The sequence below is a fragment of the Paralichthys olivaceus genome, chromosome 5, assembly GCF_024713975.1.
Source record: "Paralichthys olivaceus isolate ysfri-2021 chromosome 5, ASM2471397v2, whole genome shotgun sequence".
Taxonomy (NCBI): Eukaryota; Metazoa; Chordata; class Actinopteri; order Pleuronectiformes; family Paralichthyidae; genus Paralichthys; species Paralichthys olivaceus.
In genome coordinates, this window is record NC_091097.1 from 11,181,040 (window position 1) to 11,192,676 (window position 11,637).

The window sequence follows — 11,637 nt, forward strand, 5'->3', positions numbered from 1 at the left end:
ATAAGACTAAAATAAAAAAAGTGACAAAATACAGAACAGTATAATTATCTTGTTAGTTTTTTTTATAATAGGAAATCTATGCTTTCCTGGAAACACATATGTATTAACTGAATTAACTGCTGTCACCCATTAGGAATTGCAAAATTCTCCAACGATTTCCTTATGTAAATCATACGACTTCTTTATTTACAGGCCACTAATTAACTGACCAGAATAGCACACTTATGCATGAGTATAATCTAACGTATTTAATAATCTTGTAACTGATGCTTCCCAAAACTCGAATGCAGGTTTGAGGTTTGTGAATCCAAATCTTTCATCAAGTTAAGTAAATCATTTTAGATGAAAAAAGCAATCAGAGTATCTTATTATGTCCAGTATTACCTCTGACTGTGTCTATGTTCTGGAGGCAATTGGCATTTTCTCTTTTATTGTGGTTCTGCCATTTCAGTTGATGATGTTTGCAAATCGTAATTTACAACAACAGGGCTTTCATAAACTGTACATCCATTATCAGTGATTTCCTCACCTCTGGATGTAAATAAAAGACTTTTACCTTTTCAAGTGTAAGAAAAAGCTTCTTTCACTTCATGTTGCTTTTTGTCATGAACTTGTGTTAATAATTATCATTAGACAAATTCCTGTGTTACCTAAGTAACATGGTGAAAAGGTGAGATGTGTGGATTTTTTTAATGAATTTTCCAGACAGGCAATGTGTTCTACAATTAGTTTATGTAAATTCATATCAAAGATAAACAGCAAACAGTTTTTGATCACCTGAGCTCTCATGGTTTTTTGGTAGTTAAAACCATTTGTGTTAATTTAACATGAATTTGACACGTTTTGTTCTGGTCTGTGTCATATGTCCCATGTTTCATTGGGGGAATGTCTACAGCTTCACTGTCTTCATATACTTACTTACCCATTTCTGGGACCAGAATAGTTCATTAATCAGCTGGACATCCTCATCCTCTCAATGTGCAGACACACCAGTAGTTGCATTTGATAAAACACTTGACAGTCATAATTTGTATCTGTAAGTCTTTATAAGTCTGTTAGAGATGTTTTTCACTTTTTACAAAATCAAGGAGAGGAATCAAAAAATCAAAAACACTTCTGCAATTCTCTTAGAGAATGCCCATTTGTGTGCCCGTGTTTTCACTCTGGCTGGCACACAGTCTCGCACTCCACTCAATACTGCTGTCTTCATGGCCTTGTAGCAGTGGGGAGGGACAGATGAAGAGAGGAATAAAGAATTGTAGAAAAAGATAAAGAGTTATAAAGAATTCATATAGAGAATCTAAAGAGAGACAATACAGAAACACAGATGGTTGAGGAAAGGTAGAGTAGGACGAGGGAAGGAGTGGAGTGTACAGTACTGCTCGCCATGTCTGTCTCGACTGCTTTGTCATAACAGCTTCACTTGTTGTCTTTATCCAAAGTCCTCTCTCCCTTTACAGTTTGGTTGGTAAGGGCAGCAGTCGCTGTTGGCACAAGTTCAAGAAGGCAGCCTGAGAGTTCCGTTGCCCAGCAGGAACTGCAGGACACGGTCCACCAGCAGGGCGGCAGCAAAGTCCACCACCAGAACCTGGGCAATGATCATTTTGAACTGCAAGAAAGTAAAGAGCAGGCAGATTACATCATGGGGTACTTAATGACTACAAGTATATAAGAACAAAACACACAGTGAGATGATGTCCGCTTACGTCAGCTGGAATATCTACAAGAGCAAATTGTTCATTGAATTCTGGCGATGAACCAGAGAGAAGTCCCACAATTGCTAATCCTGACAGAGCGATGCTCCATAGAAGTGGTCGATTCTCGCTGAGAGACTCCATGAAGGGGTGACCCTGTCAAACCAAACAAGAAATGCTGTGAATCTATTATACCATAATGAATGCAGAGATAACAAATACTAATGGGACTAAGGTGAAGTACCTTGTAGTTAATGGCAAAGGTGGCCATCTGCATGGCCATGGACATTATATACACGGTGCTGTTGATTAGACTGGGTTCAAATTCTTTGTATAGATCTGCAAACTGCTCCTCTCTGCAAGATTACATTGACAAGATAATAGTTATTATAATGTAACAATTTAGCATTTGAAATATTAAACTCAGAATTTCCATTACTCCCCCATTTTCTTTCTTTCTGTGTTACAGTGATTTACCTGGGTGGACTTCTGCTTTGTGCCTCTTTGTAAAGGTACACCAGACTACAGAAGTGAACAGCAAACTGCAACAGCACAGTCAACACCGTGTAAAGATTGAAGATGTTTGGTAAGGGCCGCTCTCGAGACAACGTTTTGAGTGGCTGTGTACACAGGAGAAAAACAAAAGATATGAAAAACAGTAGAAAGTTAGACGTAAAAATCTTCAAGGAGAACAATTAACCAGAAACATGCAGAACCTGTAGTTTCTTAAACAAATTCTCACCTTTGATCTAGAGATGAACAGGAAGCATCCGGCCAACAGAAGGCCCTGCAGGGTCGCCTGAAAGTCACTGAATTTGACCCCCTCGAGGTAGAGTACGGACTGGCTGTAGGCCAGCACCAGGGCATTGAGAGCAAGGATTTTAAACATTTGGAGCGTTGTCACTAGGGTGCAACGGCCTTGCTTTATGACATGGCAGACTGTGGACAAAGAAAAAGATACATGGTTCACATGTTGAGTGACCTAATTGTTTAATCAAGAGCTGAAAGCTGAAAAATCCAGCCTCACTTACTGCACTGTATGGACGAGAGCTTGGAGGTGAATGGGGCAGCGATGGAGGCATCGCCGAGCTTCACTACCTGTATCTGATCCTCTTCAAGTTCCCGTAAGACTTGACTGATCCTCTCCTGTTAAAGTATAAATGACCTTTAGACCAGTACACTTCAACTCTATTGGTCAACATAAACATGTATACTCTGTTTTGAGCTATTAATACACAGTTTCCTCAATCTTGGTAAAATAAGTGGAGAGGAGAGTAAAAAGAGGAAGTTACAAGTAAACTATTTCCTCAAGAATCAGGGTGGAGGTCCTTTCTGATGACACACCTTTTGTGCAGCAAGCTGTTCTTCTCTCTGAGCCATCACCCTCTGCCTTGCTGCCCTGGAGCTCAGTTTGCCAACTGAACTGACGGGTGGTAGAGGTCTGGATTCTGCTGCGGGTGCCTCCTTCTCTCTCCCCCGTTTCTTTTTTTCTGGCATGCGCTCTGGGGCGTTGGCCAACAGAGCAACACCTGAAGAAACACAAAGTAATCGTCAGTGCTTACTGTTTGAATCATACGTTTGCACAAAGGCTGGGAGTCCCTGCAGTTGATAAACCTTACCTATGTGGGCGTGTTTGAGAGCGCCGACATCATTCGTTCCATCACCGCACATCAGTGTTACGTAACCCAGCCCCTTAAGACTGGTGATCACAAATTCCTGTAACACAACAGACAAAAACATCCTTAAAATTAACCCTTGGACACATTGGTACATTTATTATACTCAAAAAAAATGATTCTCTAGATTTCCCATAATGCTTCAACAAACAAAATCGCCAACAGCCTGACGCCAGCTATTGATGTTTGAAAAAGTCGGCAGGGGATGTTTAGTCAACTCAATAACAGCTGTGGTTTACAAATTTCAACATAGAGTTGAATATGTTCAGCTAGTTATCGATGGCTGCAGGAAAAAAACTCATCATTACACACTAAATATGACCCAGAAATACAGCGTCTCTCTCTAATGGTTGGCTCTGCTATAGAGTTGGCGTGAAAAGAAAAAAATAATTCACTACTACTGGTTTTGATGAATATACAGCTGTTCTTCTTGGACTTACTTTCTGTTTTGGACTGACACGAGCAAACACTTGTATGTGAGGCAAGAGGGCGTTGAGTAACGGAGGGTCACTGCTCAGTTTGGCCAGCCCCTCCCCTGTTACACACAAGTCAAACTGATGCACAAATGAGGAAACTGAGGGAGGGGGCACTGGTACACGCACGCTGCCATCAATGGATTCCCACTGCCATTCACCTGAAAAACAAATTAACATCAGATGCTCTTCTTTAGAAATACCAATTGAAAATAATCTGTGTGTATTAACTACAACATTTATTTCTGTTCTCGACTGGTTTACTTGAGCAATACATATAATTCTATGATGACTGGTCTTACTCTGATCGACGCTTGGCTGCAATATAAGTGTGTGTTCTTTCTCAATGAAGTGAAGCTCTCTCGCTACGTGGCATGCCGTTAGAGGGTTGTCGCCTGTGATCATAACAACCTGGAAGCAGAGGGAGATCGATCTTAAAACCATGCCGTTTATGAACTGGTGCACAATTGTGTGTTTTCAGCTTGTTTACATGATGCGATGCTTCCTGGATCTCTCTGATTACTGCCTTGCTGTCACTCTTGAGGGGACAGGAAACAACCATGAACCCCACAAAATGCAGGTCACACTCCAGTGCATCGCGACTCATCTCCCGGACCTATGAAACCCAGAAATATCAAGCTCACTTCAAAATCTACTCAGAGACATCACACAATATCTGATAGTTATGAGAAACGTCAAACAAGAACCTGCTGATGACTGAGGTGTCCCATCTCTTTATAACCCAGGGCCAGCACTCTGGCTCCTTCCTGGGACATTTCCCTGTGGACTTTGTCATAACTCGCTGGACAGACTGAAAACTGCAAACACAGCCACATTAGAACACCAGCATATCCCGTTGAAAATGATAGAAAACAGCAAAGCATGTATTAAGGACAGTGTAAGTACCATTCGTCTGAGTGTCTCTGGAGCTCCTTTGACAGCTGAGATGTAAGAGAGTTCAGTGGAGCCCATTTTCTCATAGGAGGCCAGAACGGACATCCTCTTCAGAGCGCTGGCAAAGTGGAAACGCTGGTGGATCTTTAGTCCCTGGGTTTTGATGCCTCGTGGGAACACCTTTTCATCTGGTCAAAGAGACGAGAGTCAACGAGAAACACATTTAAGCATGACGCCATTGAGAGTAAAACATACCCGTATGTATCATGATGTCACATTTAAAAGTGAAACCATCAACACTTCATTTACAGCAGAACAGCTACGGCTAGAATCCAAAGGTTTCCCGGCATTTCAACAACATAATTACTCTTAGGTTGAATGATTAAATGATACCAAAAGAAAACTACAGATGTGGTGCAACCAGGGAGGCATGTGGAGCTCTTATCCCTGTACCTTTAGTGAGGATCCAGTCAGCAGCGGTCAGCATGGCCTTCTCTAGTGGATCTCCAACCAGCTGTCCATCATCCAGAGTGACCAGTGAGTGACAGGTGGCCACCACCCGATGAGTCTCAACTGGGATCTCAGATACAGGCATCACCTCCTTTCCTTCCCTGTGTCATAAACACAAACATCACTCAAATATCCTCGAGACAGAGTAGTGTGTTAACCAACTTAAACCATAGTAGAGTATGCGTTGTGTTTGTGCTGTATGAATGATGTATTTTAATAGCAGGCTGAGTGTACCTGAGGCCTGCCACTCCTCGTACCACCAGACTGTCACTGGTCAGTGTTCCTGTTTTGTCAAAACAGCAAACCTCTACTTTCCCTGCAAATGGTATCCTGAATGGCTCTGTACAGAATACATCTAGACAGGAGAAGAAAAAGAAAACCGAAATGAAAGCTTTTCATTTTATCCTGTTTAGTCCAGGTCTCTGTGTATATATTGTAACACACACACACACACACGACAGGAGCAGAAATAGGCTTACAAAGTTTAGCCAAAGCGATAAGAGATGTGTTCACTGCCAGGGAAAGCTCTATAGGGAGCTCTGGTGGAACCACGGAGGTGAGGATAAGCGTGCATTCCAGAAACAGCTTGTAGCGATTCCTGCTGACATCTTTGGTCCCTGGGGGTGACAATACAAAGTGTAAAGATAGTATTTCAGGATTACTTAAGCACTCGCCACCACCTATCAGCTATCACTGAAACTGTGATAATATCTGTGTTCAATTTAATCTGAAAATGTATTCTATGCACCCCTTACCTTCTACCCACACATACACAGCTGCAGCAATGGCAAACACAAGTAGGAAGAGGATGAAGATGAAGGTCTCCAGGTTGTTTGCCGTCACTCTCTTCACACCAAAGAGGATAGTTCGTAATAGTTTACCCTGGAGGAAAGTTTGCACATACAGTCAGTACATTTTCTCAGCTCATGCAACACATTGTTTTCATAACTGGAATTAAAAATGCATGAAAAGAAAAAGGGGATGTAGTGATATTGATATACTAATCAGCTTTCTTACCTGAGAGGTGTAGAATCCTGTTCTCAATACATAAGCCACACAGCCATTGTCTACAGCTGCACATAAAGAAATGGTTTAAGAGTCTGCACCTTGTTCTGATGATAAAGTTAGGCAACAGGAATTAGCACTTACGTTTGAGTCCAGCACTAGCCTTTAAAGGAGGGCTATGTTGGACCACTTTTGTCCCACCGGAAATGATGTGAAGTCGAGAGTCTGTCTGCAGGTCCAGGACTCGCTCTGGGTCTAAGTCCTCTACTGGCTCCTGCACACCCCAAGTTTTCAGCAGTTATTACGATGCCCCACAAAAAACACATGTAATTTAGCCAACACTCCACCAAAGTCATCTCTGGATAGTGTTATAATGCATTTATTAGTTTGCTACCAACCTTCATCTGGGGCACAGACTCTCCAGTCAGCATGGCCTCATCCACAATGCAGCGACCCCTGAGTAGCAGCACATCACAAGGTACCAAGTTGTCCTGGGGTGATCGTCCTATACAGGAGAGAGTACATGTATATATAAAACACACACTAACAGTGTAAATCTAATGCATATGATGAGATTAAAAACACAGACAGAAAACATACCTATAGAGACAATGTCACCGGGGACAAGCTCGTCACTTGAAATAGGTCTCCACTTCCTGTTGCGATATACCTGGCACAAAAAACATAAAATTGGAATTGTTGAAATGACTGTACATTGTGAATGGAGAGTTTTGCAAGATACCATGTTTGTTTATAACTTCAAATTTGATCAAGCCTACCTGGATCATGTAGGGCTTGTTTCCCATGCGGCGGATCTCAGACATATTTCTCATTTGCTGCTGGACAAGGGAGGCCTCGAACGCAACCAGCATGAACAGTGTGAAAACACTGTAATACCAGTACTCGTCCAGACACCACAGCCCCACACAGAACACCTGATGGGGGACAGAGATAGATAACTTTACATGGATACAGACACTATTACCAGGTTTACAATTGTTACCAAGAAAATTATATTATTATATAGAGAAACTTTTACACATACCTGGAAAACAAAAAAAGGAGCTGTGGCCCTCTCTCTGAAGAGCTCCAGGAAGTCTGGTACTACCATCTCAGCACGATTGGTGCCGTAGCGCTTTTCTGCAGCTCTGAGTTCAGTCTCCTCCTGGTAACCACGGCAAGACTGAAAGTGGCCCATTGGTTGGCAGATGGGAAATGCTATAGGAAGGAAACATTTCTTCTCTTTGTGGTCAAACATGTAGCGGATCTTTTGAAACTCAAAAGATAGGGTCCCATCTCCGTTCTCATCCTGTTGGTCAGCACAACAAATAGAAACAAAATTATTACATTATTCATTCAAGAAAGATATGTTTGTAGATTCACAGATTGGAAAATCCTTCTTTTTTAGCCTTTATACTTTGGACTAATCACATTATTACACAGTAATAACTTGAAACTAACCACTTTCACTGCAAGGTGACAAATATAAGTACTTTTAGAGGAATGCATCAAGATAATTGGACAAAAATAATCACATATGTTAACAGAAAATTATGAGTTTTATCGTTTTTAAACACTGAAGCCATTTCAAACCAATCTCAAGACAGGAGTGAAGAAGCGGAAATTGATTGCAAACAACTGGTCAGATCGAGAGACAGACATAGAATATGACATCTCGGACATGTTCCAGATTACGAGAACTTGGAGCATCCTGAGAGAAACTATATGAACTAACCTGGTCCCTCTGTAGTGCCACAAGCTCAGCAGAGCCATTGTTGGGGGTGGGTATGACCTTTGCTAGCGTAGCCTTGTTTGGACCTGGTTCCTGTATGAACAGGTGACAATTCACACCCAGTGTTATTTTTGGTACAGTCAAGTGGAGCTTTGTCCCTCTCAAATGAGAAATGCCCTGACATATAGCTGCGTGATCACTATGATATTTGGTGCAGCTTGATTGAGTGTAAGGGGACTGTTGTGCCTTGGTGGAGGTATGTGCTCTACTGCATGCCATTCTAGTTTATTGCTGTGAAGCACTTTTAGAAAAGTGCTATTTAAATAAAATGTTATATTATAGATACAAATGTTGTACAATGAGGGATAAAGAGCTCACTGCACAACTACTCATTGCAAAAAACACTGAACAACATGTCAGCCATAACTATATTCTATTAATGTCTTTAATATTGTGTCATAAAACACAATTTTCCCTCATACACTGGCAGTGCAACTCCAATGCTGCAAGTAAGGTTTGGATGAAATACTCTGGAATGCAAGCTGAAAAATGAAACTGACTTGGGAGAAGTAAGGGGTTAAAGTCACACAGTTACAGCCTGCTTGGCAGAGAGAAAGGATACATAATAAATAATAATACACCATCACAAAACAATGGACGGTATGAACAGGTCGCAGGGAAGTGGAAGGGAAAATGACAGTCTTTGAGCAAGTCATTGATTCCACCTGACTTTTCATCTCAATGCAAAGGAGACAGGGGAATAAACACATGTCTGAATTGCTGTTACTGATGATGTTTACCTTGGAGCAAGTGAGCAAACAGTGCGCGTGCACCGACCAATAACCGGAGAGAGCAGTGAGGACGTGCGCGATCCCGATGGCTGCCAGCGCCAGGAGGCCTGCCTCCGGATACTCTGAAGCCCCGTACACCCCCAACCACACGTACAGCCAGCCCGGGTAGAGGACGGCCAGGAACGGGAGGATGGTGCCGTGCAGCAGCCGGGGCCTCCGCCGGTACAGCGTCACCGAGCTCACCAGCTCGTCGCCGGTGCCGCTGTCATGCTGCTGCTGGTTCACATAAGGGGCCATTTGCAGCTCACCCGGTCTCCGGATCCCGTCTGCGGCCATACTCGCCTCTTTCTCGGCGTCGTTCACGCAACGTTGCTCTCTCCTCCGGGCCCCTCTCTCCTCCACCGCTTCTCCGTCGTGCCGTAACCGGTAAAAATACAATATTTACACGTAGCGGTGCTCGGTCCAGCCTCCGGCGCCAGTTTTCCTCAATTGCTCGTTCTCCGATCCGTGGCTTCCGCATACGTAATCACGCAACGTCACGTAATGGCCAAACCGGAAAAGGCTACTATTGTCTTCCCCCATCGTTAAAGTGCGTCGTTTTGATTAAACTTCTTTCAACTGATGACAAACGAGACAACTCTGACAAAATGTCCTCGTTTGATGTTGAACTATTTAATTTTGCATCAAGTAGATCGCCTAATAAATTCGACGTCATAGCCGGGGAGTGGCCAGACCGCGAGATTGACACAAATGTGAACCAATCGTATAAATGACCCGTGTCACAATGTTGTATTTCTGTCCAATCAGATCGTAACGGGTGTGTACGGTGGATTCACCGCACCGATCATGGCTCCACATGCTCGAACTGTTCCTGTGACCATTGACTGAATGTTGCGCTGTAACCTTCATTGATCAGACTCCTCGTTTGAGACGAGATCAACATGTAAGAATCTTCCTCATCATTAATGCATGTGTCGTGTCCCACTGTCTCTCTAGATATGAAGATACAGTCTGTTAGTTATACGTGAATCAGACCTCACCCTCCACATGAATACTTGTGCTTGTTACAGCAGGTTTATCAGGTCAATTATCTACGGCTGCATGATCAATTACTGATTTATATTCATCTGTAAACTCTCAGGCAGGCTGCTATGGAAATCACGGCAAAGTATTGCCACAAGGAAATGGAGGAATATGGGTCATGTGTGGCCTCCAACCCATCAACATGGCAGCAAAGCTGTCATGAGCTGAAGATGAAGGTCGCACAGTGCACATCATCCCAGTAAGGCATCAAAAATCCCACCTATGTGACTGTTACATCATTCAAACAAACATCACATCTAAAACGAACCCCTGTGTTTTGTTTTGATAGCCCGGTGATCCAGAAGATCAGACAAGACTGTTCTCAGCAGTTTGTGGAATTCGAGCGCTGCCTGAGAGAAAACCAGAACCAACCTACCTCCTGCTCAGCACACGTGGCTCGCTTTCTGGGCTGTGCAGAGACGGTGGATCTCAGTGGAGTGGGTAAGGATCTTGCTGGGATTGGCCATGCATAACTCAAGGTCACATAGGAAGGGTTGATTAACATAAGACAATTAAGCCTGAAGTAGAGTGCAGACCAGACAACAAGGTCCAACAGTCCCCCCATGAAACCACATTTTAGTTCAGTAGATCCAGATTTTTTATTTGAATACGCACCAAATTTTACACTCAGAAATATCAGTCCTCTGAACATGCCTGGTTTATTATCTCGCACTGTTCAAGAAAGTGAAAAGAAATTCCTGAATCAGCCACTGATCTGGATGTTCACCAACATTTAACAGGTTCTTCGTGGAAGTTTCGTGGAAATCCATTCCATATTTTTTGCGTAATCCTTCTAACTAATAGTCAAACAAACCAAAATGCTGATGAAAACATTGGTACACTGAATGGTGGAATATGTCACACATGTAGTGGTGTCCTGGACATTGTTAGAATTTAGATGCAAGAACACATTTGTTTCGTATACTGTATCATGTTTTGGTGATATTGCCTTTATAGCTAACATATTAATAAATTAATTGTCTTTTCCCAGCTTCAAATCCTCCAGCTCAGCCATCATAGCACTGAGACGCCAGCATTCGTTCACCTTCAGATCACACCTGTCACCACAGCAACACAGAAGGTGTGGCCTCACACGTCCACAGGTCCAGCAACTGTATGTGCAGTGACAGTTTGGACATCTGTTTTCCTCTGTGTGCATTGTCCTCAACAATAACAAATAGAGGATCGCTAAAGCACTGTGACTTATAGATGGGTATGGGAGAATATTTAAGTGCTGTGTCCCTTTATCATGTGAATGTTAATGTGATAATAACATTTATACTTGTGTGTAAGTGAGGACGTCTGGTTTGAACCGGATTTTTTGACCAATTTCATTAAAAATCAGACTTGGAGTTCTCATCTGGTGTGGTCATCCTCCATTGTTTCCTGTTGCTTATGTCTGTCCTTCTCACCCTCCCCAGGTCTGAGTCAAAGTCAAATATTAAACTGGAATGTTTCACTCCCCCACAAAGTCTCCTGGCTACTCAATGACTGAGAAACAGGGAGTCTGGGAAGAAAGAGAAAGGAGGAGGAGGCCGTCCAGCTCTAATCAGCAGGACTACTGAGAGAGACAGAGGGAGGATGTTGAGTTAAGAGCCCTGTGACCACTAAGCAGAACAGACCTTTTCTGGTTCAATTATTAAAGCACTGAAGGGGGTAGAGGAGGGAGGTGGCGTTCATTCTTTTCGAGCGTAATGAATTACCTTGGTTCATATCAGATGAGCAAGCGATCACCGCACCTCCATTTATCATATTAAGGACAAACAAGGCAAGCACACG

General features: G+C 42.8%; 2 protein-coding genes across 2 annotated transcripts; one reads left to right on the forward strand and one right to left on the reverse strand.

Annotated features, from left to right (window-relative positions):
* Positions 1 to 713: 713 nt before the first annotated feature.
* Positions 714 to 9,299, reverse strand: atp13a1 (ATPase 13A1). The gene is made up of 25 exons (XM_020094359.2): positions 8,785 to 9,299; positions 7,988 to 8,077; positions 7,298 to 7,561; positions 7,032 to 7,187; positions 6,853 to 6,922; positions 6,651 to 6,757; positions 6,397 to 6,526; positions 6,265 to 6,320; positions 6,003 to 6,129; positions 5,727 to 5,864; positions 5,482 to 5,602; positions 5,191 to 5,348; positions 4,750 to 4,925; positions 4,551 to 4,661; positions 4,334 to 4,459; positions 4,146 to 4,254; positions 3,811 to 4,004; positions 3,314 to 3,410; positions 3,039 to 3,223; positions 2,726 to 2,840; positions 2,437 to 2,633; positions 2,172 to 2,314; positions 1,939 to 2,050; positions 1,707 to 1,850; positions 714 to 1,609 (listed from the first exon to the last, which is right to left on the reverse strand). The coding sequence occupies exons 1-25, from the start codon at positions 9,109 to 9,111 to the stop codon at positions 1,499 to 1,501; spliced, it is 3,564 nt and encodes a 1,187-aa protein (XP_019949918.1). The 5' UTR covers positions 9,112 to 9,299; the 3' UTR covers positions 714 to 1,498.
* Positions 9,300 to 9,578: 279 nt separating this feature from the next.
* Positions 9,579 to 11,217, forward strand: LOC109634105 (coiled-coil-helix-coiled-coil-helix domain-containing protein 5). Its single transcript, XM_020094395.2, has 4 exons — positions 9,579 to 9,718; positions 9,917 to 10,057; positions 10,148 to 10,299; positions 10,850 to 11,217. Coding segments are annotated over exons 1-4 (324 nt in total). The 5' UTR covers positions 9,579 to 9,716; the 3' UTR covers positions 10,879 to 11,217.
* The last annotated feature ends 420 nt before the right edge of the window (positions 11,218 to 11,637 follow it).